The sequence below is a fragment of the Tyto alba genome, unplaced genomic scaffold, assembly GCF_018691265.1.
Source record: "Tyto alba isolate M040663 unplaced genomic scaffold, T.alba_DEE_v4.0 Super-Scaffold_2, whole genome shotgun sequence".
NCBI classification, from domain to species: domain Eukaryota; kingdom Metazoa; phylum Chordata; class Aves; order Strigiformes; family Tytonidae; genus Tyto; species Tyto alba.
In genome coordinates this window covers 35,521,526-35,543,556 of record NW_024881282.1, presented here as the reverse complement: position 1 = coordinate 35,543,556, position 22,031 = coordinate 35,521,526, and the positions used below count along the sequence as shown (strand labels likewise).

The 22,031-nt window shown below is 43.5% G+C and overlaps 3 protein-coding genes and 1 non-coding gene across 5 annotated transcripts in view; all 4 read left to right on the top strand.

The window, feature by feature from the left end:
* Window positions 1–15,103, top strand: part of UBN2 (ubinuclein 2) — a 56,839-nt gene extending 41,736 nt beyond the window's left edge. The window contains exons 15-17 of the mRNA XM_042792093.1: window positions 3,590–3,836; window positions 4,565–4,654; window positions 5,835–15,103. Of these exons, the coding sequence (XP_042648027.1) occupies window positions 3,590–3,836; window positions 4,565–4,654; window positions 5,835–5,884 (387 nt within the window). The 3' untranslated portion in view covers window positions 5,885–15,103. The remainder of the gene's footprint in view (window positions 1–3,589; window positions 3,837–4,564; window positions 4,655–5,834) is intronic.
* Window positions 15,104–15,535: 432 nt separating this feature from the next.
* On the top strand, window positions 15,536–15,608 carry TRNAR-CCU. Its single transcript has one exon. It is a non-coding gene; the product is annotated as a tRNA-Arg (tRNA).
* Window positions 15,609–16,002: 394 nt separating this feature from the next.
* Window positions 16,003–16,557, top strand: FMC1 (formation of mitochondrial complex V assembly factor 1 homolog). The gene is made up of 2 exons (XM_042792375.1): window positions 16,003–16,182; window positions 16,303–16,557. Exons 1-2 carry the CDS (start codon window positions 16,045–16,047, stop codon window positions 16,495–16,497), a joined length of 333 nt encoding a protein of 110 aa, XP_042648309.1. The 5' UTR covers window positions 16,003–16,044; the 3' UTR covers window positions 16,498–16,557.
* A 2,704-nt stretch (window positions 16,558–19,261) lies between these two features.
* Window positions 19,262–22,031, top strand: part of LOC104357738 (putative RNA-binding protein Luc7-like 2) — a 36,131-nt gene continuing 33,361 nt past the window's right edge. The window contains exon 1 of one of the 2 annotated variants that reach the window (XM_042792372.1): window positions 19,262–19,609. In XM_042792372.1, the coding sequence (XP_042648306.1) occupies window positions 19,549–19,609 (61 nt within the window). In that variant the 5' untranslated portion in view covers window positions 19,262–19,548. The remainder of the gene's footprint in view (window positions 19,610–22,031) is intronic. The other variant, XM_042792374.1, reaches the window with a different exon arrangement.

Sequence of the window (22,031 nt, the reverse complement as noted above, 5' to 3'; positions counted from 1 at the left end):
ACTTGTAATGATGCTAGTAATATGAAAAGGTGTCTTGTTACATCTGTTGCCAAGCTTCATGAACTTGCAAAACTACAGTTCAGCTGCTTGTGGTTTGAGTATAATGCAAGACTTGTATTTAAAATTAGCACTTGAAAATGCTTTTCTTTAGTATTTGTGATTAGATATGTATTTTATTCTGTAGGATCTAGTCAAACTGAATGAGATACCTCATTAATATAGAAATATCCTAGAAATTGTTGAGCTTATGCAGAACTTGATGAAACAAGTCATACAAAGCAAATATTTTGAAAATACTGTTGTTCTAAAACCCATGCAAACCTATTATCTATCCAGAAGACAACCTGCTTTCCCAAGTTGTGTGTTCTTACTGGGAATGATTTAATTACTGAGATGATTTGAGGTTTTCTTCTCTTTACTGCTCTCTATATCCTGAAGTCTTCAATACTTAACGAAAAGCAAAATCAGAGTCTTGGTGTACAGCAAAAGGAAAAGCTTTGTGTTTTTTTGAACAATGTACATAGCTATTTCATGACAGTGATGTACACTCAGCTTTTAGCAATGGCTTATCTTTTAGCTTGCTATCAAATTGTTCTTAATGCAGCCAAATAACAGGAGGAAGATGATTTTTACAAGACATTTCTATGCTCTTTCATCCTACTGTATCTTAAGTCTGTTACAGTAAATAAGAAATGTTTGGCAGGCTCTGACACAGCCTTCTCATTGTTTTGGGTACTTTGAAAAAAAGCCCACAACACACATGCTGTGTAAGGGCCATTGAGGTACCGCATAGGGCCTAGAGAAGAACAGAGCGAGATACAGTGCAGTTTGGATACTCTGGAAGGTGCCTGCAGGAGACAAAAAAGGCTACAGTGAATGGACTGGGAACAGAGTTGCTTCTTCCTGGTGCAATCAACAGAATCCAGTGGATACAATTTCTGCAATAGAGAAGAAAATGTGAAATGGGTGTGGTAGTGCTTAAAGATGGTGGAGGGAAGTAGTATTGTGTTGGATGATGACATGAATTCTGGCAAACCTTTCTATAGTTAAAGGCAAGTAATTTTTTTTTTTTTTAGAAACACTGATCACCTGGGGAGCAAAATAAGTTTTGGCAGTGATGTTGAAGAGGTCTGGAGGGGGTGTGGTGCATTATTGAGTAACATGAGTGCATACTGTAATACATCAAAATAATGTTGGTATATAGAGAGGGAGGAATCAGCTAGAGGTACTGAGCAGCATATGGTATCACTAAAATAATTATTGTGACTTTGCATGTGGGGTTTTTTGACACTTCAGAATTTACTTTGATAACCCAGAAGTGGTTCAGAAGAATGGTACAAGGAAGATAAACCATAGAGTAAAGCTGTTGCTACTGTGCAGACTGAAGCTTAGGCAGTGGAGTATGTTCAAGAGAAGATTAGAATCATATTACCTCCCAGCCCAAGTACTGTGAAGGGGAAAAGATTTGTGATAACAGAGCTTTATTTAGCCTTAAAGATCTAATGGCTGGCTGCTGAAGTTAATCAGTTCCAGACTAGCTGTTAGGTACAACGTACTAAGGAGTTAGTTAGCCCTCTTAAAACTTTGTATGAGACAGAAAGTGAATCTCATCTCAATTAAGGGTTTAGGGATTTAATTCCTGAGATGTTATTAAACCGTCAGAAGATGAGAATGGTACCAGAGTTGCTCATTAGAATATCCTGGTCTGCTTACATTGAAGGTCAGACTAGAGGATTTCATGGGATAATAAATGTTCCTAACCAGGAACAGTTTTTAAGAAGTGTTTCCCTCCTTTTCCCTTTTGATTGACACAGCTATTTACCAGAATATAAGTTTACATCTGTTGTAGCTTCACAGAAGTTTTACTCTGGAGTACTATTAAGTTACATCTTAAGAACACAAAGCCAAAATAACATAGAATTCTGCAATTACCATGTGTGATTTCCTTAAATAGCTCTACCTACCATTACTGCTCTTGAGCAGAATCTGGCTTAGACTTTTAAGGACAGTGGTGACTCAGATTTACATGAGCAGGATGAACCCTTTTATGAAGTGCTATCATAGGTGAGATAGATAGGAACATCTGAAATGCAACTCTTTTAGGGCCTTCTCTTTAGCTCTTTCCATCTTTGAACTCCTCTCCTTTTTGGGACAGTAAGCAAGGTCTTGGCAGAGCACATGACAAAGCTTCTTTCTGTTTTCAGGCATTTTACAAATCCACAATTGCAAGAGATTACTGTATGGCTTTTACTTTCTTGCACAGGAAAGATTACATAGACAGTGAGCAGCTGTCATTTTTTTGTACATAGGCTTATTGTGAAATCAGTACTTTTAAAGGCAGAAGAGAATAATTATGTATGTTGAAGTTTGTAATCCATTATTTTTTTCCTACTTGTCTTAAAAGCTGTCACTCCTAAAATGACCAATACAAACACATGCTTCAAACATCACATCTGTAGTTGTTTACTCTTACAGGGTTACTGTTTTAAAATAAGCGGGAACTAACTTCTCTTAAGCTGCTTTCAACTTAATACCTTAAGACCAAAACTGATAGTAGAAACTTTATTCCTGCTAGTTCTCATCACTTTGCTGTTTCTGTAAGCTGGTATGGAACTCAAGCAGATTTCATTGTCATTTAAAGTTCATATATTCATTAAGATGATTTTACATTTTGGTTTTAAGGCTTACTTGTATGAGTACACAGGTTTGAAGTCCTCTTCAGTCTGAGTCGTTTTAACTCAAATATCTAAAATATCTGAGCTTGAGTCTGATTCAAAATGCTTTCTATACTAACTGTTCTGTAATACATCATTGGGGAATTGAGCATTAGCATATAAAATTACTATGTGCATAGTGAAGGAAAGATTGTTAAACAAGGATGAGCTGTTCTAATGTTAGAGGAATTCATGCAATTTGGGAACTGTTGTAGCTAAAATGTTCTGGCTAATCTTGCATTTTTATTGTTAAAGCACAGTGAATTTAACCTCCTTGTGATTTATGCAGAGTGGAGGGATTATCCTCCTTTGGCTTTTGGTTTGACATGTGCATACACACCTATACGTACATATGCATGTCTGTATCTTGGTAACCTGACTTCTCTCAAAGTGTGGGGGTTCTTATGTATTAATGTTAATTTTCAAAAATCATTGCTTCTAAGCAGCCTCTTTAGAAACAAAGTTAGTGTTCTGTGAAGACCCAAACTTGGAGAGGGGAAAGTAACACTGTGCTTTTGAAGAACTTTAGATCTACATCTGATAATTTCATGTTATTAATCTAATAGAAGGGGTTGCATTAGATTTTGACTGTAGACCCAGTGCATAATTAGAAAGGAGAGAGAGGAAATTACCTGCAAGGCTGATGAGAAAAACGTGAGAGATGAACCATACTGTCATGTCTGAATCGGATATAGTTGTATTTGCTTAGCAGATGAACAGTGGGAAGACCTCCTAGGTGGATAAGTGAATATTTATTAGTAGTTTAATACACTATTTAATAGGGCCCCAGTTAACAGCAAATAGCCAATTCTTATCTCCTTAAAGAATACAAGTCAAAGCTTTAAAATCTTGAAGCACTTATTTTCTTTGTACAGTCAACAGCAGGAGCATCATTACTGGCTAACGCCTCACCTCTGACTCTCATGGCATCACCCCTGTCTGTAACCAGTCAGAACGTGACGTCTGCACCATTAACTCCTTTTGGGATGCTGGGTGGCCTTGTTCCTGTGACTGTGCCCTTCCAGTTTCCCTTGGAGCTGCTTGGCTTTGGGACGGACACAGCTGGAGTGACAACCACCTCGGGATCTACCTCAGCGGCTTTCCACCACAGCCTAACTCAGAGTGAGTGGTATTAGTTATCACAATGAAAATAGAAATTAAGAAGAGAAGCCATAAAGTTCTGAGATTCCAGTTTGGTTCATGAGAGTCCCTACAGGAGACTAAGTGTGATTCCTTTGCTGGTAAAACTTTGTTTATGTAATTATCCAAATGTTATCAATCACCTTTAAGCTTAACTTCATTGTTACATTCATAGTATATACTTAATTTCAAACATGCTTTTTGGGGTTGTAATGCCTTATCTTTAGAAAGGAATATAGCTTAAAAGTCTCCAAATGTCACAGGACAAATACACGACTTAATATGGTGATTCCTCAAAATATCCATAGCTCCATAATCTCAGATATCAAACAGTCCTCTTCTGAGGAAGTATCAACCAAGGTGGCATTTATTTTTTTCAGATTGCTTAAAAAGAAAATCTTCAGGTTTTTAAGCTGTGTCTGTTTTGCATCTTTCTACTGAAATAAATGATAGGGAGTTGCATCCCCTATAGTGAGGCATGGTCCTTCCCCCAGCTTTTGATAACTGTATCTGAATAGGTCTGACTTATTCCAGCCATCAGAAGGCTATCAGGCATTTATTTTTTGTTGTTGAGATGCATCTTCAGAAATCTGTGCAAATTAATATGCTACTATAGCTACACTATAAAAATTAAAAACTTCCTATTTCACAAAGGCTGCCTCTGTCCTTGAGATTTATTTTTCATTTTTGTGGCTCTCCTTTTTGTCCAGACTTACTGAAGGGTTTACAGCCAGGTGCTCAGCACGCAGCAACGCTGTCTCACTCACCTCTGCCTGCTCACTTGCAGCAAGCTTACACAGGTAAATACACATCTTTCTCATTACTTATTTTTAGCTTAAGTCAGATTTCTGCCCTAAACTGAAGTAAAACATACACCGGAACTGAAATTGGTTTAGAGAAGACACAGCACAGGGACAAGCTTTGGTAACCGCAGACAGTAGACATTCTATTGGAACAGTATTTTTGGAACCGGAACAATTTTTTTCTTACTTGTTTTCAACGTCAGGAACAAAAAAAAAGTAAAAAATTTCAGTAATACTATATTGTAGCAGTTCTAGAAGCAAAGTATACAAATTCAACTAGTGGGGGGAAAAAAACACCACCACTTACTGGATGCTAACATGATTGTTTACAGGCTTCATAAAGTCCATATTGGTGAGATTGGGTTTTTTTTCCACTCAGTTTTACTTTCTTCTTTGGAGGAGAAACTGACCTTCCAGCTAGGAGCTTCTTCATGTTTCTTGTAAGACTGTATACATGTGTGAACAGTGTGATGGCTTCCTAATGGAAGATCTGCCTTGCCTAGGAATTTTAACCTTGGTAACAGTTGCATATTTTGAGTGAGAATAGAAGCTGGAAGTAGTACATCCCCTTTTTCTGTTTGCAAGGCTTAGAGCTGAAAATCTATCACAAAGCTTTAGAAGGTGCAGTTTAGAGTGTACTCCTTTCTTTGCCACCTGTATGGGGTGGGGGTTTTTTTGCCAGAAGGAACAGGAGGGGTGGCAGTGGCTTGGTGGGGGTTTTTCATCCTGTTCTGAGAGACCTCAGCACCAAAAAACTGGACAGTGTTGCTCTAAGTGGCTGTGAAAACAAACCAATTGGCTATATTTGTTACAGCCTTCATTTTTTGTCACAGTAAGTGCCATGGGTTGAATACTAAAAATGCTTTATTAAAATGTAAAAGCTTCTAAAGAAGGGCTTGATTTTAAAATTTTTTTTTCAGTATCCCGAGCTGCAACTTAATCTTTGGAAAGATGGTATCTTTTGGTATGAAGCCTGATGCCTCAGGTTTCAACAGTGCTATTTCTAATAAACGAACTACAGAGAACATGAAAAGCCTTCTACCATATAAAGACAATGTACTTTTTGGTGACGCTAAAGCTAAAAGCACCGAATTCCTGTCTCTCTTGCTATAAGTTATAAACAAAAGTTCACTCATGCTTTTATTCTCCCCTTTCTTTTCCTGTTTCTAAACTACAGATGGAGGCCAAAGTAAAGGGGACACTAAGTTACAGCGGAAAAACCAGTGACTTCTGGACAAGCAAGGGAGCTGAAGCAGTTCTGGTTGGCTGACAGAATCTGCCCAGTTGGGAAAGTGCTTATTGTCACAGGGCTGCTGTTTCTGTCGATGTTTACATATTCTGATCCCAAGCACTGTGGTGAGAGGAAGAAGAAAAAGAAAACAATACTTGATCAAAGAGAGAAGGAAAAGGAGGACTGGTCCTCCTGGTCATGCAGACTGGTCATAGTTTGATCTTGCCTAAAGAAACAAGCTTTTTTTATCTGCTCTGATTGGCTTTTAAAAGAAATTGATCGTCAAACCCACAGCAGCACAAACATTTTTTTTCTGGGTGATGTCCAATGAAGAGTTGAAAGCATGAGAGGAGCTAGATTAGGTTTCTCCATCCATTGTGTAAGGTGGAATCATCCACTTCATTAGTGCCCAAAGTGCCCAGTATAAATTATGTGTAGGTCCTGAGTATACTATATGGTTGTGGACCAAAGGTTATGTAGAGTAGAGGTGGTGCTGGGATACTTTGTATTATAATTAAACCCTTACACAAATGCAGTTTCTGATACAGGCATTTTTCCAGCTTTACAAGGCTGTTTGGCTTTAGGGAGCCTACAGATGTATGCAGTCTCATTAGAGAGTTATCTTCAAAACAGATCTCCTGGTACATTGAGATGTGAGGCACAGACTACTGGGAAATCCCTTGCTCCTTGTTTGATGTTTTTTTGGTTTTGGGTTTTTTTTTTAATATTCTTATTTAAGGGAGGAAGGAGATGAAAAATTTTCAATTTACATGAAAAGGAAACCCACTTCTTATTGGTCAGACTAGCATTTCTTTCCCACATCTTTTTTAAAGGCACACTGATTTTTCAGTCCTTCGATTTGTTAAACTTTCTTTTCCTTTGCCTTGTGCTTATCTGTTACTGAAATTAAGTCATGTTCTATTCATGTCTTTTTTTTTTTTTTTTATAAAACACAAGCAGTTCTTTACTCATTCTAGATCTTCCTCATCTTTCATCTAACTCCTCCCAAAAGTCATGCATTCTACTGATTTGCTAGTTAAAGAAAGCTGATTGTGACCTATTCCAGAGTCAGGTTAATACTGCTTCAGGCATTAGCCAAAGAGGAGTCGTTCAAAAGCGACCAGAGGTGCCTTCTCTTCTGGGGGCTGAATGGGTTGTCTCCAGCATTTCCAGCCCCTGCTAGCCTGGGGAGTTCCAGACCTGAACTCTTCTTTACATGGGTAGCGCAAGACTGCAAAGCTGGCTTTTTTTTTTTTTTTTTTGATAGCAATACATTGACTAGCTCATTTGTAAGGTTAGGAAGTATCCAGCACATGTTGCACTTTCAACATTAGGACAGAACTTTGCTGTTGAGTCCCCTGTGCTGTCAGATAAAAGATGAGAATGGCAGAAAGTGAAATAAATCGTAGGAGAAAGGAGCAAATAAAATAGTATGATGCCCTTCTCCAGCCCCGAAACATTCCTTTGATCAGAGATGCTGAAATTCCTAGTAGCTAGTCTTTCCAGTACTTTGATTTGAGATTAAACCAGTGACTCCTGGCTATCTCACACCTTCCAGAAAGACTTTGACCCATGGATAATGAATCTTCAGTGTTTTTTGCTAGATTAACTTATAGCTTTCAGGTTTCTTTTACATGTGATTTATTTTTCTTAGACCAGACAACAATTTCTTTTCTATTTAGAGCTCATTTTAATTTTATATAAATATATATACGTGAATTTAAAATAATATATATTGTGTATTTAGTATAAAAATGTTGGGTTGAGCTCAGCAATAAATGTTTTTGCACAATACTTCTGTGAAAGACAGATTGAATTAAAATAAGATGCATTAGTTCATTAATTTCACTCCACAGCATCTGCCAAGTAAATGCTTTCTAGCTAGTGCTAATGTTTTGTATGTGGCGTGTTGATTAGATAAACTTGCATCTCCATCAGCAACGTTATTTAGGGTTGAAACATACAGCTACATAGACTCTGGCATTCCTAATACTGTGCAAATCCTGTCAAAATATGAAGCTACTTAGAATGCAAGCTTTATCTGATTTTTTTTCTCTTTTCTCCAGGAAGGGTTGAAGGAAGACAACTTTTGTTTTTTGAGGCCTAACAGTTCTGGCAGGATGCTAATTCTCTGAACTGTGTCAAAATGTATGTAGCTAAGGGAGTTGCAGCAGGCAGCAATATATTTAAAAGACCCTGTCCCAAGAGAGTTCTACCTCTTCTGTGTTTTCCTCATCAAGGCATCTCATTCAAATTGCCATCTTTTGTCTTCATACTTAATGAAATTTTTGACTGGGAGAGTTGGAGCCCTTTAACTACAGCACAAATTTCCTTTCAACATTCCTCTCTTATTGGAAATGTCCCTCACCTTCAGTTGAGGAGTATCCTCTCCAAATCGTAAGGAGGGTAAGAGTAGTCCTGTCTGTGTGGCCTATTGAGCTTCTCAGTCTTGGGAAACAACGAAATTAATACTTACTGTGGAAATAGGTAGTAGGATGAGAATAAAGATGACCATACATTATTCGTGAAGCCAGTTCAGACAGCCCCCCAGAGGGTAGATGTTTTCAGTCATTATGCTCCTGAGCTGCTTTGGAATCAGCAGCATAGCGATGAAAGGGTCTATATTCCCTGTTCCCTATTCTCTCTGGTTAAACCTAGCAAGGCCAAATCAAAGGAAATAATAGGGTGGCTCCCAGAGACCTTTGCAGGTAGGATAAACTGGATGGGGAAGTGAAAGATTTCTGCAACGTCCAAATGCAAAATTAGGTTAATGTTTTACTGTTTTCTGCACAGCAGCTCTTCTAAAGACATTTTTCCCCAAGTTTTTACTACTTTTTAACGGCCTTTGTTAATAAATAAACTGTAGTTGTACATACTAAATAACCCTCAGTATTCACAAGCAATAAGAAAGCCAAGTAGAGCTGTCTTTTCTAGGCAGCAGGGCTGAACTTGGTTTGGGGACTGTATATGAGCTAACATGTCAAGCTCACTGAAAGCCCCAAACAAATGCAAGCAATAATTTCAAACACAGGTTTTAGATGTTAAAACCGTCTGGGTAATCTTTTCTGCTACATGATCCAAAGTCCCCAAAGTCATGGTAGCTATTTTACATCCTTGTGAGACACTTGCAAAGAAAGAAGGCAGGCTAGATGAAAAACAGGCTGCAAAGTTTCTTGATAACTTGGACTATAACTGCAGTGTTCTCCCACTCCAAGATGCAAATGGCCTAAATCACTTTGTCCAGCCTTCTCTGTTGATTTGAGATACATGACTAATATCGATCAACTAAGTCACAAGTGTGGATGCTGTGGGTTTCACATCTGTTTTCTGCTAATCAGAAGTAACTTTTAATTACCTGGGTTCTGCTTCTTGTTTGAATCCGATCAAAGTTGTCTGATGCACAGATTTGGGGGTGGGACAGGTGCCGAGAGCCTTTTTTCCTTCCTGCAGTCCCATCACCTGACCCTTCCTCCACACTCCTTCTCCACTTGGTGCAAGACCCTTGAGGACATGAAAACAGAGAAATCCTGCAACTCTCCCAAGCTGCCATCAGTTGTGTGAACCATTAACCCTCTGGGAGTCATCTTGGACTCCAACTAACTTTATCACATTTGCTGCTACATTCGTAAAATGAACTTTTGGCTGTATTTATTAGCAAATTTTAATCTAGTTTACAATTTTTGGTTTTCTTTTGAGTAGCTTTTGCCCACAGATGGATTAGAAGTGTTGGGGTGTTTGGGTTGGGGTTTTTTTTGTTTGTTTGGGGTTTTTTTTTTTTTTTTTGAGTGAATTTGTGAAGAGACAGTGGTCCCTCCTCTGCTTTTGCTTTGGATTTTTTTGAACATGGCATTGCAGGGGAAACCTGCAGCCAAGCCAAGTTGTGGAAGGCTTCTTCCCACATGTAATTTTCATCTTTTGCTGAATTGGGGGGAAATCATTAAAGGGACACTTGCTTTTTGTTTGGGTGTTTTTTTGTTTTGTTTTGGTTTTTTTTTATAAAACGAACCAGAAGGTGAAAGCAGTAGGTAAATGACTGATTTAATTAACACTTTATGCAATTTTAATTTTATAGAAATTAAAAAAAGTTTGGTAGGTTTTGATTGGTCCTAGCTCTGGTGAAATGGCTGTTACCCTCCATGACTTACTTGATTCAGGCCTTTGTCCTTTGTTTAAGTGCCTTTTTTTTTTTTATTTTATTTCCCTACCCTCTTTAAACTGTTCTCAGAGATCCTGAAGTGCTGGAAGGCATTTTGGAGGAAAATCTTTAGCTTGCCAAGATGGCTTTATGCTGTTATACTATTTTTTTTCCCTTTTGTAAAGAAAAAAAAGTGTGTAACGTGTAACTTCATAGCTGCTGTACCATGGCGTTGGTTCCATGTGCTTGTGCGTTCTTTCTCTCTTCACACTCACACACATGCACACACACACACACACACATACAGCAATATTCCTGAGAAACCTGTTCATCCTACATTCTGCTGGCTCTGTTAAACACTTTACTTAAAAGGTGAACGCTTGTGCAAAGATGGCAGTACAATAAAAAAGTGTGTGTGAGTGTGTGTAAATGTGCATGAGAGAAAGGAAGTGGCTAATGGGAATGAAACTTCTTCCATTTTTCTCTGACAGTTTTAAATGTGGATCTTTATTAGGTAATGAGGAAAACATTATGGGCCCTGTATGGCAACCTTACTAAATACTGGACCACTTCACAGAGTTATGGAGTCTGAGGCAAAGGCATGTGGCTGACAACCCCAAGGAGGTCGGGGAGGGGGAAAGGATGGTTAAAATAGCAGCCTGCACCAAGTTTGAGTTGAATCGCAAGGAATCTTGTGTGCAGCTAGTCACATCTGCTTGGCACCAGTTACTGCAAGGATTTTCACATTTACCAAAGTTGTCACTTTCTACCATGCATCATATTCAAGAAGGAATTTGGTAAAACCTGCAACAGTGCAGCTGCTACATGAAGTTAAACGTGGCTGTGCTTCACATGTTGCCTAAATCATTCACCATTAAGTACTTTTCTAGTTGTACTTTTTCTCAATTCATTGAGATTTCATTAATGGTTTGTTCTCTTGATGTAATGAACAGTAAGTTCACATGTTGTTAGCTGCAAGTGAGCCCTAAAATAGTATCTGTGCTTGTTTCCTTGTTCTCTGACAAAATTAGCAATCTGCAAAAGATCATCTAGTGATTTTAACAATCTGTGCTGAGGATCTATTTAACTTATGTCTATTATAAACATGCATACCTGCACTTGTCAGCCAAGTGCTAAACTTAAGGGTAACATACGTACACATCACTAGACTGTACTAGTTCTGTAATGTACTTCCCCTGGGGAAGATCTAATTTTGAGTTGCAATATGAAAAGGAAGCATCTACTTTCTAGAATGCAAATGGAATCAAGAGTCCTTCATAGGTGGAGAAGCCATAGGTGGAAAGGGCAGAAAATAAGGTATCGAATACATATTCCTGTGGCAGAGAATAGCCTAACTGCTATTTCAGTTTTTAGCTTGTCCTCACATGTTTGAGTGAACCTGTTTAGGTAAACGAGGCTGTAGGCTGATTTTTTCTACCAATCTAATGGTGCCGGTTAAAGATAGGGATTATTGCTGGTAGTGCAGCCAGTTAGTGATAGTGAGGGTGCTTCTTAATCTGCCTTAGGTGCATCGGTGAAGTTACTTCAGTGGAGTTTGCCACATCCACCTGTGGCAGTAAACAGCAAACCTGGCTCTTATGTTGCTATTTAATTAATTTGGGCCACATATGCTCTTTATCCTAGGCTGATCTGTGAGATGGGGAATCTACAGCTGAATGTTGCTGTCTTTTTTAACAAATGCAGCTGTTGTGAAAATCTGTGTCTGTCTACTGCTTAAGAAATCACTGCCAAAATAAGCAGCCAGAAGTATGCTTACTGGGCCACTGGAAAGATAACCATTGTGTAGGGGAATGCTTTGTTTGTGGAAACTTCTGGTGTGGCTTCATCATCCTTTTTCTATGACCCGGTGATCCCTTGCTGCTGTAATAGCCTTTTGGGGCCATAGAAAGCCCTGCTGCTGCTATGAGTTATGCTGAGAGATCAGCATGGCCTGGAACTGGCCCAAAACTGGGGAAGTAGAAAGATTCCCTACAGCTGTTTTTGCACACTCTTCATAAATAAAACTGTGCTGATCTTGTCAGTAGTCAAGGATATAGGTCTGTATTTTGTAGCCATTTTTGACAGCTATAATTCTACAGAGCAACTCTGGAAAAAAAAAAAAAAAAGTTTTGTATCTAGAAGTGAATTTCAGTCTCTTCTCTTGCCATTCTCTCCTGCTTAAATAATGACCATTAACTAGTAAGTTTTTCTTTATGGTGAAGTAATCCAAAGCAAGCAGTATATGCTATGTTTGACATGTTCAGTGCTAAGGGGTTTTGGGTTGGGTTGTTTTTTTTTTCTGCCCAGCAGTGTGTGCAGATATATTTTATCAACAGATAGTTGTTTGTTACTGCCTAGTACCAAGATGAAAAGGGAGGGAGAGAATCAACCAAAACCAGTCAGGAGATACCACTATTGTAGGCCAAACCAAGTAGCTGCTGAGGCAGCGAGAGCTTCTTTGAGACTGACCAGATTTCACCAGAGGAACGGGGAGAGGGGGAAGAAACTTTGTGTTCTCAGCTTTTTCCAGATAAAGCCTTAGTTTGATTAGTAGTCACTAATATCAACTATGCAGATAAGTATATATGTGTTTCAGTGTTACATGCATTCGTTCCCTCAGCTACCGCTCTTAACACATGTAAGTTTTACCCAAAGAAAATTTAATATTTTTTGAATGTCTGTACTGCAGAAGTCTTTTTTGCTAACATGAAGAAAGAAATTTGTATTTTAAAAAAGAAACCCTTTCACTGGTGCAACACCTAGTGTCAAGTGTCATGAAGTTGCTTCAAGAGGGAAGCTAAAACCACTTCTTGTGGCAGGTTTTAGTCTGAGAGTTTTTTAGAATGTTCAGCTCTCAAAATTGGTTTAAGAAGCCGCAGCAATGTTTTCTTAATGTGCAGATTTGATTTGGGGAGAAACTAATGAGACATCCCAGGCTTCCTTCCAGTATCAGAAGTGAATTAAATCAATTTCTCACTTAAATGATGTTGCTTCTTAACAAGGGGAGTTATCAGCTACACAGTAGCTGGATCTTTAAATAAAAGCTAAATCATGATCCCCAGGTGTTTCTCGCTGATCTTTTAGTCTTGTTGTATGTAACTACAAATGACAATTTAGCTCAGAGGTGAGAACTGTAGTGTGTGTTTTATTGCTGGTGATTCCATCATGTAGCAATTAGTACCATGTTCTTGCATAGTTCTCAAGATTCATACTGGAAATAGATGGAGAAAATTTTATTTTTGGACTACTGTTTAAAAAAATCACAAAATTAATGACTAGTTTTTATCCCCAAAAGTCTACTGAGCAGTGTTATATTTTAGCAGTTAAATTAGTATCCTTGTTATGTGGTTTGTCACTTGTGGTCTTCTTTTACTGAGGGTTAGAAGCATTTCATAAGTAATCCTTAAAATGTTGGCATTCAATAGCTTGAAGTCAGGTGCTTGTAATAAAAGGGCATCTGTGATGATAACTTCTGATGTTACAGAAGCACTATGTTCAGAATGTTTAATTGGGAAAAAAAAAAAAAGTGTGGGTGCAAGTCCCTTTAGTTCTGCCTGATAAAGAGCCTCAGTCAAGAACAGAGCAACCAGATGCTTGCCTGCACAGTGAATGGTGTTGGGGATCAGCCCCTTCAGAGAGGTTCGGCCTCAGTATCCTTTGTTTCGTGTCACTTTTAGTGTGTAAATATATCTATTTTAGCAAGTTTGGATATAGCCAGCCTGACTGTACCTGACTTGCTGTGATCCCCAAGACAATGAAAGGCTGAGAAACAGTTGGACAGTGTTTTCCTGCCTTTCACTAGGTAGCTCAGAACAAACAGCTGGCCAGGTGTTTACTTACAAATGTTAAATCACAGCTAGAATTCTTTGCATTCCTCAGCTTCAAGCAAGAGAACGCGCAGTTACTACCAGATGACAGACCTGTTTGAGTTGATGATTCCTGTGATGCTTTTACTCAGTCCAGCATGAATTTGTACAAGGTCACCTTCCTCTTAATTTTCATGAATTTTGGATCATAGGGCTTAGTGATGGAGAGAGGATCCTAACCGTGTGCTTACCCGATGAGCTCTCCAGAGAAACTCCCCTGTGAAATGCTCCCCTCTTGTGACAACAAGACTGAACAACCAAATGCAGCTACGTTTGGGTGGTTAGCACCACTTTCATTTGGATTTTTAGGGAGGTGTGTTCCAATAACTTCAAGGGATACTGTGTTTTAGATGTGTGATTTCTTTCCTCTCTCCTTATAAAACTGGACCTGAACACGAGTTTTGAGTTGTTGGGTTTTTTTGTAATAATCTCAGGACCTGAAAGATTGTAGCATTTAGTGTGTCTTAAAAATGATGTACTGTACCAGCCATGGATTTGTAAATACACCTGTCTCCCTTTTTTTGTATTTTAATTTTTTAAAAGTGTGTAAGGCTCTTTGCCAGAGGAACTGGTGCCTGCTCAATTTCCATCCTGAACTGAAGCAGGAAAAGGAAGAAGCTGCTGCCACAAAAGCCTGCATCAGTTCCAAATGTGTATCTTGTTCTGGTCAGTTTAATGGCTGTTAGTCTCTTGTCCGTTGGGAAGTTGGTTTGTTCCCCTGCACGTTCCCGGTTGTGGCTAGCTGAGCCCTGTCAGGGAGACTAGTTTTAACTCTCTTCTGTGTGACTACTACATGTTTTCACTCCTTCCAGATACTCAGGTTTGCTATCCCTGAGAAGTCTGATGTTTTCAGAGGTCAGGACTATTGGCCCTCTGCAAGAATAGCTGGAGAGCATTTCTCATGAGTACTTTGGTCCAAACACAGTCATAGGGTTTGTATCCTGCGAACCTTGCAGGTAAGGCCGCCTCCACCTGTTCCGAGAGGGACTCACCCTTTTATTTTCTGCTTTCCTGAAAGGAGTGCTATTTTTTTGGCAGCAGACTTTGCTCTGGGATCCAACCTTGTCAGCAGACCTGTTCTGCAGTAGGAGCCTTACTCAATTTGGCGTAGCTGTTCCCTGTCCCTGACTGCGACAGGCTTTTTTCATGAGTGTACTTTTTTTTAATGTGTCATGTGTCTGTGCTGTATTAAATAAAGAGGAATGTACATATTAGCTCTGTCTCTTGTGATTTCTCAGAAAAAGATGCAAAAAGGTTTCGCTTGGAGGGTTGTTGCTTGGGCCTTTTTGTTGGGTTTTATTGTTTTGGGGTGGGTGTGGGCTAGCTTCAGTCAGGACAATCACAAAGGCAAAGGAAATACTTCCACCGAAGCACAACATTTCAAAATAGAGCAGTAGCCGGGAGCAGTTGTTTCGGAGTGCGCTCCTCCACGGCCAAGCCTGGCGTCCCGCTTGGTGTTGGAGCTGAAGGACACCGGCCCCGTCCCCGCCGCGCCGCCATCTCCGCCCGGGCCCCCGCCTTCCCAGGGGGCTGCGCGCCGCGCGCGGGCGGTGCTGCCCGCTCAGCGGCCCGCCACGCTTTCCATAAAAGGCGGAGGGGCGGGGAGAGGAGAGAAGTTGCTGCCCAGCAAAAGCTCTCCCGCGGCAGCCCCAGTGGCCTAATGGATAAGGCATTGGCCTCCTAAGCCAGGGATTGTGGGTTCGAGTCCCATCTGGGGTGGGCGTTTTTTTCTCTCACCTCCGCGGGCCGGACGCCTCTCCGCCAGCCATCCGACAGCGCCGGCCCTTCCTCTCTCGCGATTTCCCGCGCCCTTGCCCCTAACGACCGGCAGATCGTTTTAAGACCGCTGAGGCCTCAGAGACACGCGTGGGCTGCTGGGGGGGGTAGGGCTCACGCGTGGCCCCATTCGGCATCCCGACGGCGGGAGGAGCCCCTCGGGCTCGTCGCTCTGACCCAGCGGCCCAACGCCGGCCTCGCCTCGACCCCCGGCGCCGACCCTGCCCCGGTGGCGGTTGGGGAACGGGGGAAGGGCGGGCAGCCGCTCGGCTCGGCGCTCGGCAGCCCGCCCCGCCGCGTCTATTGGCCGCCCGAAACGAGGCGGCGGCGCTCCATTGGTCGGCGGGCGGGGACGGCGGAGGTGGTGGCGGGGGGGAAGATGGCGGCGCTGGGCAGCCCGCTGCGCACCTTGCGGGGGCTCCTGCGTGAGCTCCGCCACGCCACCGGCCGGGCGGGCCGCCCCTACCGCCACACCGCCGCCTACCAGCACGTCGTCGCAGCCTTCCGCGCCCACCGGGTACGCGTGGGCTTCGCCTTCCCGCCGCGGGGGCGGCCGCTGCCCCGCAACCCCAAGCGCGGCAGCCGGCGGGCTCGGCGAGAGGTGAAGTCTCCGCGGCCTGTTCTCTTCTCTCGGCAGGTCACCAGCGAGAAGCTGTGCCGGGCCCAGCAGGAGCTGCATTTCCAGGCTGCCACCTACCTCTGCCTGCTCCGCAGCGTCCGGGAGCACGCGGCGCTTCACCGGGAGTACCACGGCAAGGGGGAGCGCTCGCCCGAGGAGGTCGCCGGCCTGGTGGGCTTCAGGTTGCCTCAGCAGCCGGGAGGAAAGGGCTAAAGGCGGTTCCGCAGCGTGTCACCTATTTAGTCCTCAATAAATATCCTAGAGTTGTCGAAACGGGCCGGGGTTCCTCGCTTGCGTTTTGTGTGAGTTGGAGGTGGCCGGTGTGGTGTGAAAGAGCCGTAACTGGGAATCCCCCCCCCCCCCCCCTCCCCGGTTTACCAAAAGTACCCGACCCACTCCTTCCATCTGGACGCGTGGCGTGGCGGGCAGCCTCCACGCAGAAAGAGAAAGGCTGTTTGCAGCGGAAGAACGTGACAACGCCCACTGCTAGGCTGTCTAAGGAGTTGTAAGGGTTGTTGGTTCCCCCCCCCCTTAAAATCTGTCGGTAAGAGAATTTGACTGCTGGAGGGGTTTTCCAGCCACGTCCTTTACGTGGGGAGTTTGCCGCTCTCCCAAGAGCATCAGCACTTTCTTTGGAACATTAGTGGATTCTGGCATGCACTGCAGTAGCACAAAACAAACTTCTTTCATCTCGGAGATTGTTTTTGTCCCATGGTGGTGAGCTAGTGGCAACAATTCAGAGAAATGAATACCACTTAACGAATTACATGTTGCTCAGCATGTCTGAGCAGTCAGCTCTGCAACTGTCAGCTTTCTATGCTGTTCTTGCACAGCGTGACTCTCAGAAAAATTTAATTAGTGAACTGATTACTGACAGTTACACTAGGTACACAAATCAGGCTGCCGTTTTCTTGCTTGTCTTGCAGTCCGGAACATAAAGTTTCTTTTTATAAAGAAATAAATTGGCTTGAATTGTTGCTGCTTTCTTAGAGGAAGGCTGAATAATATGCAAGAAATCTGTAATACAGATGACTGAACAGTGGATAAAATGTGAGTCTTGTTTACATGGGGGAGGAACTACAAGCAAGGCTAACGAGAGTTCTTGGGTTTTTTTTTTTGTCTACGAAGGAAAACAAAGTATTCTGTCAGAAAAGCACTGCAAATAGAATTACTTCATCTACACGTATGTATTTTCCTTCCTATGTATTTAAAACTCATGAATAGTTTAATCCCCAAAGCACAATAGATCCTTAAAACTGGGGAGATTTCGGCAATTTAGGCAAGGTAAGGAGACGTGAACTGTAAGTTTGAAGGTTCTGTAGACCAAAAATCTGAATTGCAATTCTTGCAGTGTCTCACTAGTTAAACAGTGGTGGTTTTCTGGAAAAGTGTTGGTATCACAGATGGGAAAATACCAACCTATTTGTAGATCAGTGGATTAAGTTTATGGGAAGTGACCATACCCTGAGAATGGCTGTGATGTATTTGTTGTTCTGAGTTATTTAATGCAGCTGCTACATTCTGCAATTTACTTTAAAGATGGACTAATTGTTTATTCCATCCAAAGCCTGTAGTATATTGCTCCAGAAGAAAAATAAATGGCTCACTGAAGAGAGTTCTGGTAAAAAAAAAAAAAAAAAAAAAACAAAAAACAACGCTGAAATTTGGCCAGAAATGAATGAAAAAAACAATCTTTGCTCTTTAAATAGTACCTACTAGAGCTAAAGCTTGTATGGTGTGGGTACAAATAGCTAAAATGTCTCTATAGAGAAGATTTTAACCTGTATCTGTATCACTTCCAGTTACTTCCCCTTCAATCCAAAGTAACGTAACTAAAGTAAATGTTAAAGAAAAAACAAAGCCAGGGCACGTTCTGAGTGGCTGAGGAGCACTGGCTAGGGAATCTTTTCCTAAACTTGTTATAAAGGACTCCTTGCCAGAGCACTGCATCTTCCCTTGTGACATCCAGGTAACTGGGGGAGATGCTGGAGGGGGTTTTTCTTACTGGGTTTTTACATTGGCTTCTCTCTCTCTCGAACCAAGCTCACCTTTCCAGTTGAACGTGACCCCCTCCCTGGCTGTGGGCCGCTGGAACTGCTCCTTGCGACAGTCACTGACGGATTTTGGGCACTAGATGGCAAGAGGAGGGTTCGGAAAGGGGCAGCCACAAAAAGCACGAGTTGAGATCGGTAGAAATCGTGAAATTTTTTTTTTTTTTTTTTTTTTCTCCCGAGGCCGGATCTCGACGCTCCGTGGGTTGAAGTGGCTGCAACAACCTAGCTTCGATGCTAAGGGAGATCCCCCGAGAAGCGGGTGTTTTTCTCACCGCGGCCACCGTAACTGCACTTGGGAGCTTGAGAGTTGGGAGCCGTGACGGCGGTGCCGAGCGCCAGCCCCGTGACGGGGGCTGTGTTTAAGCAGCCTGCGCCATCGCCGCCAAGCCCAGACGTACGGCCCCGCTCCCACCAAGCCCCCCCCACGCGCTTCCCGGCTCGCTCCCGTCGCTCCGCCAGCGTCCCCGCCAAGCGACGACGTGCCTGCCCCGGGGGGACGCGCCCGCGCGACACCCGTCACACCGCCCAGGCTTCCCGGCAGCTCTGTAGTCAGTCGGCCCAAGCCACGTGCGCCGGCACGTTAAAATTAACCGTCGCGCAACCGCCCCGGTTGCGTCTCCCCTCAGGGCGGGAAGAGCCCCGGACCCGGCCACCGCCCCGGAGACCGGGACGTCACAGCGGCTAACGCGAGACCGCCCGGCCAATCAGCGCGCCCCAGGGGCCCCGCCCGGCGAGAAGCCGGGCGACCCAATCAAAGAACCTCTCCGCGCCGTGCGTCACCGGCCGACCGCCGCCCGCCCTGGCCAATCAGCGGGCGGTTAAGGCCCCTCCGCGCTGACGTCGCTGAGAGGGCGAGGTGGAGTGGAGGGAGGCGGAGGGGAAGGAGGCCCAGGGGCGCGTGCGCGCGGGTTTCCGTTACCGCTGGCGCGCGCGCGTGGCAGGCGTGAGAGGAAGCGGGAGGAGCGGGGGGAGGGGAGGCGGCGGCGGCGGCGGCGGCACCGCGGTCGGCGCGAGGGAGGTTTCCCGCCCCGCTTTCCACCGGGAGCGCGGCGCAGAGGCAGCGCCCGCTTTCCTCCCTCCCCGCGGCGCCGGGGGAGCGGCCCCGCCAGTGACGCGAGGGGGAGGGCTGAGCGCCGTGCCGGGCCTCGGGCCTTGTAGGCCGCTGTCGGCGTGACTCGGCCGGGCCGGGCCGGCCCCTCGCGCGCTCAAGATGTCGGCGCAGGCCCAGATGCGCGCCATGCTGGACCAGCTCATGGGCACGTCCCGGGACGGTAAGTGCCCCCCGGCCGGGGCGGGGGGAGGGGAGGAGAGGAGGGGGCGGAGCCGCCGAAGCCCTGGAGGTTGGCGGCGGCACCGGGCGGCCCGTTCGCTGCGATGGGCAGGCCCCGGGGCCCGCTCGCCGCGCGGGGCCGGGCCTGCCGAGGCCGTAGGTCAGCGGCGGGGTGGGGGCCCTCGGCGCTGCCGCCCCCCCGGGGCTCGGGGGAGCCGGGCGCCGCCTCCCCCCGCGGAGCTGCCAGCGCCAGCCGATGTCCGGGCGGCGGGAGGCCGTGCTGCCGTTTCAGCTGCTGTTTGAAGAGCCGCTCCCCGCGGCGCCCGGGACTCGCAGCGGAACTGCCGCCGCTAAAGGCGCGCCCGCGGAGCCTTCCCGCGCGTCTCACCTCTGAGGGAGACGGGAGACAGCGGTTTGCTACGTTCAGAACATGGGCGGGAACAAACTAAAAAATCCCCCCCAAACCAGCAGCCGCTTCAGTAGAGCAGGGGTGGAGTGTTTTTTTTTTTTTTTTGTGTTAGTATAGCTTTGTCTAAAGTCTGACCCAAACCATCATTTCAGTCAGCAGGTGGGTATGGCTGTTGCTTTCTGAAAGAGTGTAGATAACCCAAGTGAGCGAACTCTTTTAAAAACAAACAAGCCCCGGACAGCTATTTAAAAGCTTAACATCTAGAGGCAGTAATCCCAAGAGGGAGATAGTAGATGTACAGTCAGGTTTCAGATCACTCTGTGGTCACGTAGTGAGCTGAAGATTATCACTCTGTAAAGCTTCTCAGAATTTTTATTGGGGTCCGTGGCGATCAACCTGAAAGTTTGAACTGGTCGTTGCCCATAAATCCAGATAGTTTGGGGGCTGCTAGAAATTAGCAGTTCCTGTTGTGCCGTGTATTTTATTTATAAACGAGAGAATACAGCACCTGAGGGTAGACAGCTATTAGAGATTATTTGAATGTTCTGAATGTTGTACTCACTCTTGCAGATGTGTTACTTGTTTGTTGAAGCTTCATGATGAATTAATGGTTACTTGTTTTCCCATGCACCGAATAGGATGTATGAACTGGGATGTACCTCGTATGTGCCAGTCATTTGTTAGTACTGGGATAATGTGATCTGATGGCTTTTTTTTTTTTTTTAGTCTAATCTCGAATTTTAAGTAAATGTAACTAGTTTTCACATACCCCATATATGATGAATGCTTTCTACTAAGTGCATATAATTGTTTTAAACAGTGATGTGATAATGTCATTGGAAAATTTTTGTTCTTCAAGAGCAAGGCTGGCTAGTCAGTAGTCATGGTGCAGGATCTGATTTAGGGTGTTTTTGTATTGTTCCAGAAGATTTTTTGAATACTTGTTGTGGCTGTGCATGTCGAAGTGCTTGGCAGAGTAACATTGTGCTCATGAAACTCAAGTCTTTGTGTTGGCACCTAGATAGCTGTCTCAGAGCTACCTCAGACTACACATAAGGTTTAAAGCAGGGGGAGGCTATTTCAATTTATGAATGTATTTTCTGTTGGGTGATTTACTTGTGACAGCTGCTTAAAAATGCCAAGTGACTAAGAGCTAAACCAGGAAAAGCAATTTCAGACTAGCTTTCCTTTAGCTTTGTGAGAAAGCAGTTATTTTATTGATAATTGTATTCCCCCTTCCCACCCACCCTGTAATTCCCAAACCGCATGTGCTGATCTGTTTAGAAACTAACTGGCTTGAGAGGAAGCATTTAAGTGAAATTGGCAGAATGGAGAAGGATAAGGAGAAAATACTGCAAAACTGGCTTCCATTACTGGATTAAGTAGGGAGTTGAGGATCTCAGTGTAACACCATTGTAGTTTAAAAAAAAAATAAAATAAAAATTCCAGTGGAGCATTATTTAAACCAGAGTGGGCACAGGGATTGAAAAATCATCCTTTTCTGCAGAGGTGGTACTTATTAAATTCAAGGCCAGGCTCAAGGTCATGGGAATATTGCTAACCTTGAGAGTAGTGCAGATTAGGGTCATTTGTTTTTTTATGTTCCTATCACCTTCTATAAAGATTCTATTTCTAGTAATGTGCAAATCGCAGCTTTTCATTAAAATGTGGCGATTTTTAAATTTCTTGGTAGATTGTTGCTCTCATTTCACCACTTGTCCCCATTGTCTTTGTTTCTGCTCTGCCTGGCAGCAGAATAGAGTTTAAAATGTTTCTAGAAAAATAATCTTTCTTGGGTGATGTTTGTGGTTTATGTTGTTCAAAATTACCAAAATGCTTTTTGATTTTCTGATTACAGAATTTTACACAGTTTGGAGTTTTTTGTTTGGTGGTGTTGTTTTTTTGGGTTTTGGTTTTTTTTTTTTTTGGAGGAACCTATAATGTGCAAGTTTATAGTTCTTACGTATATTAGAAAAGGCAGATTAAACATTTGATCTCTTCAGTGGGAATAGAA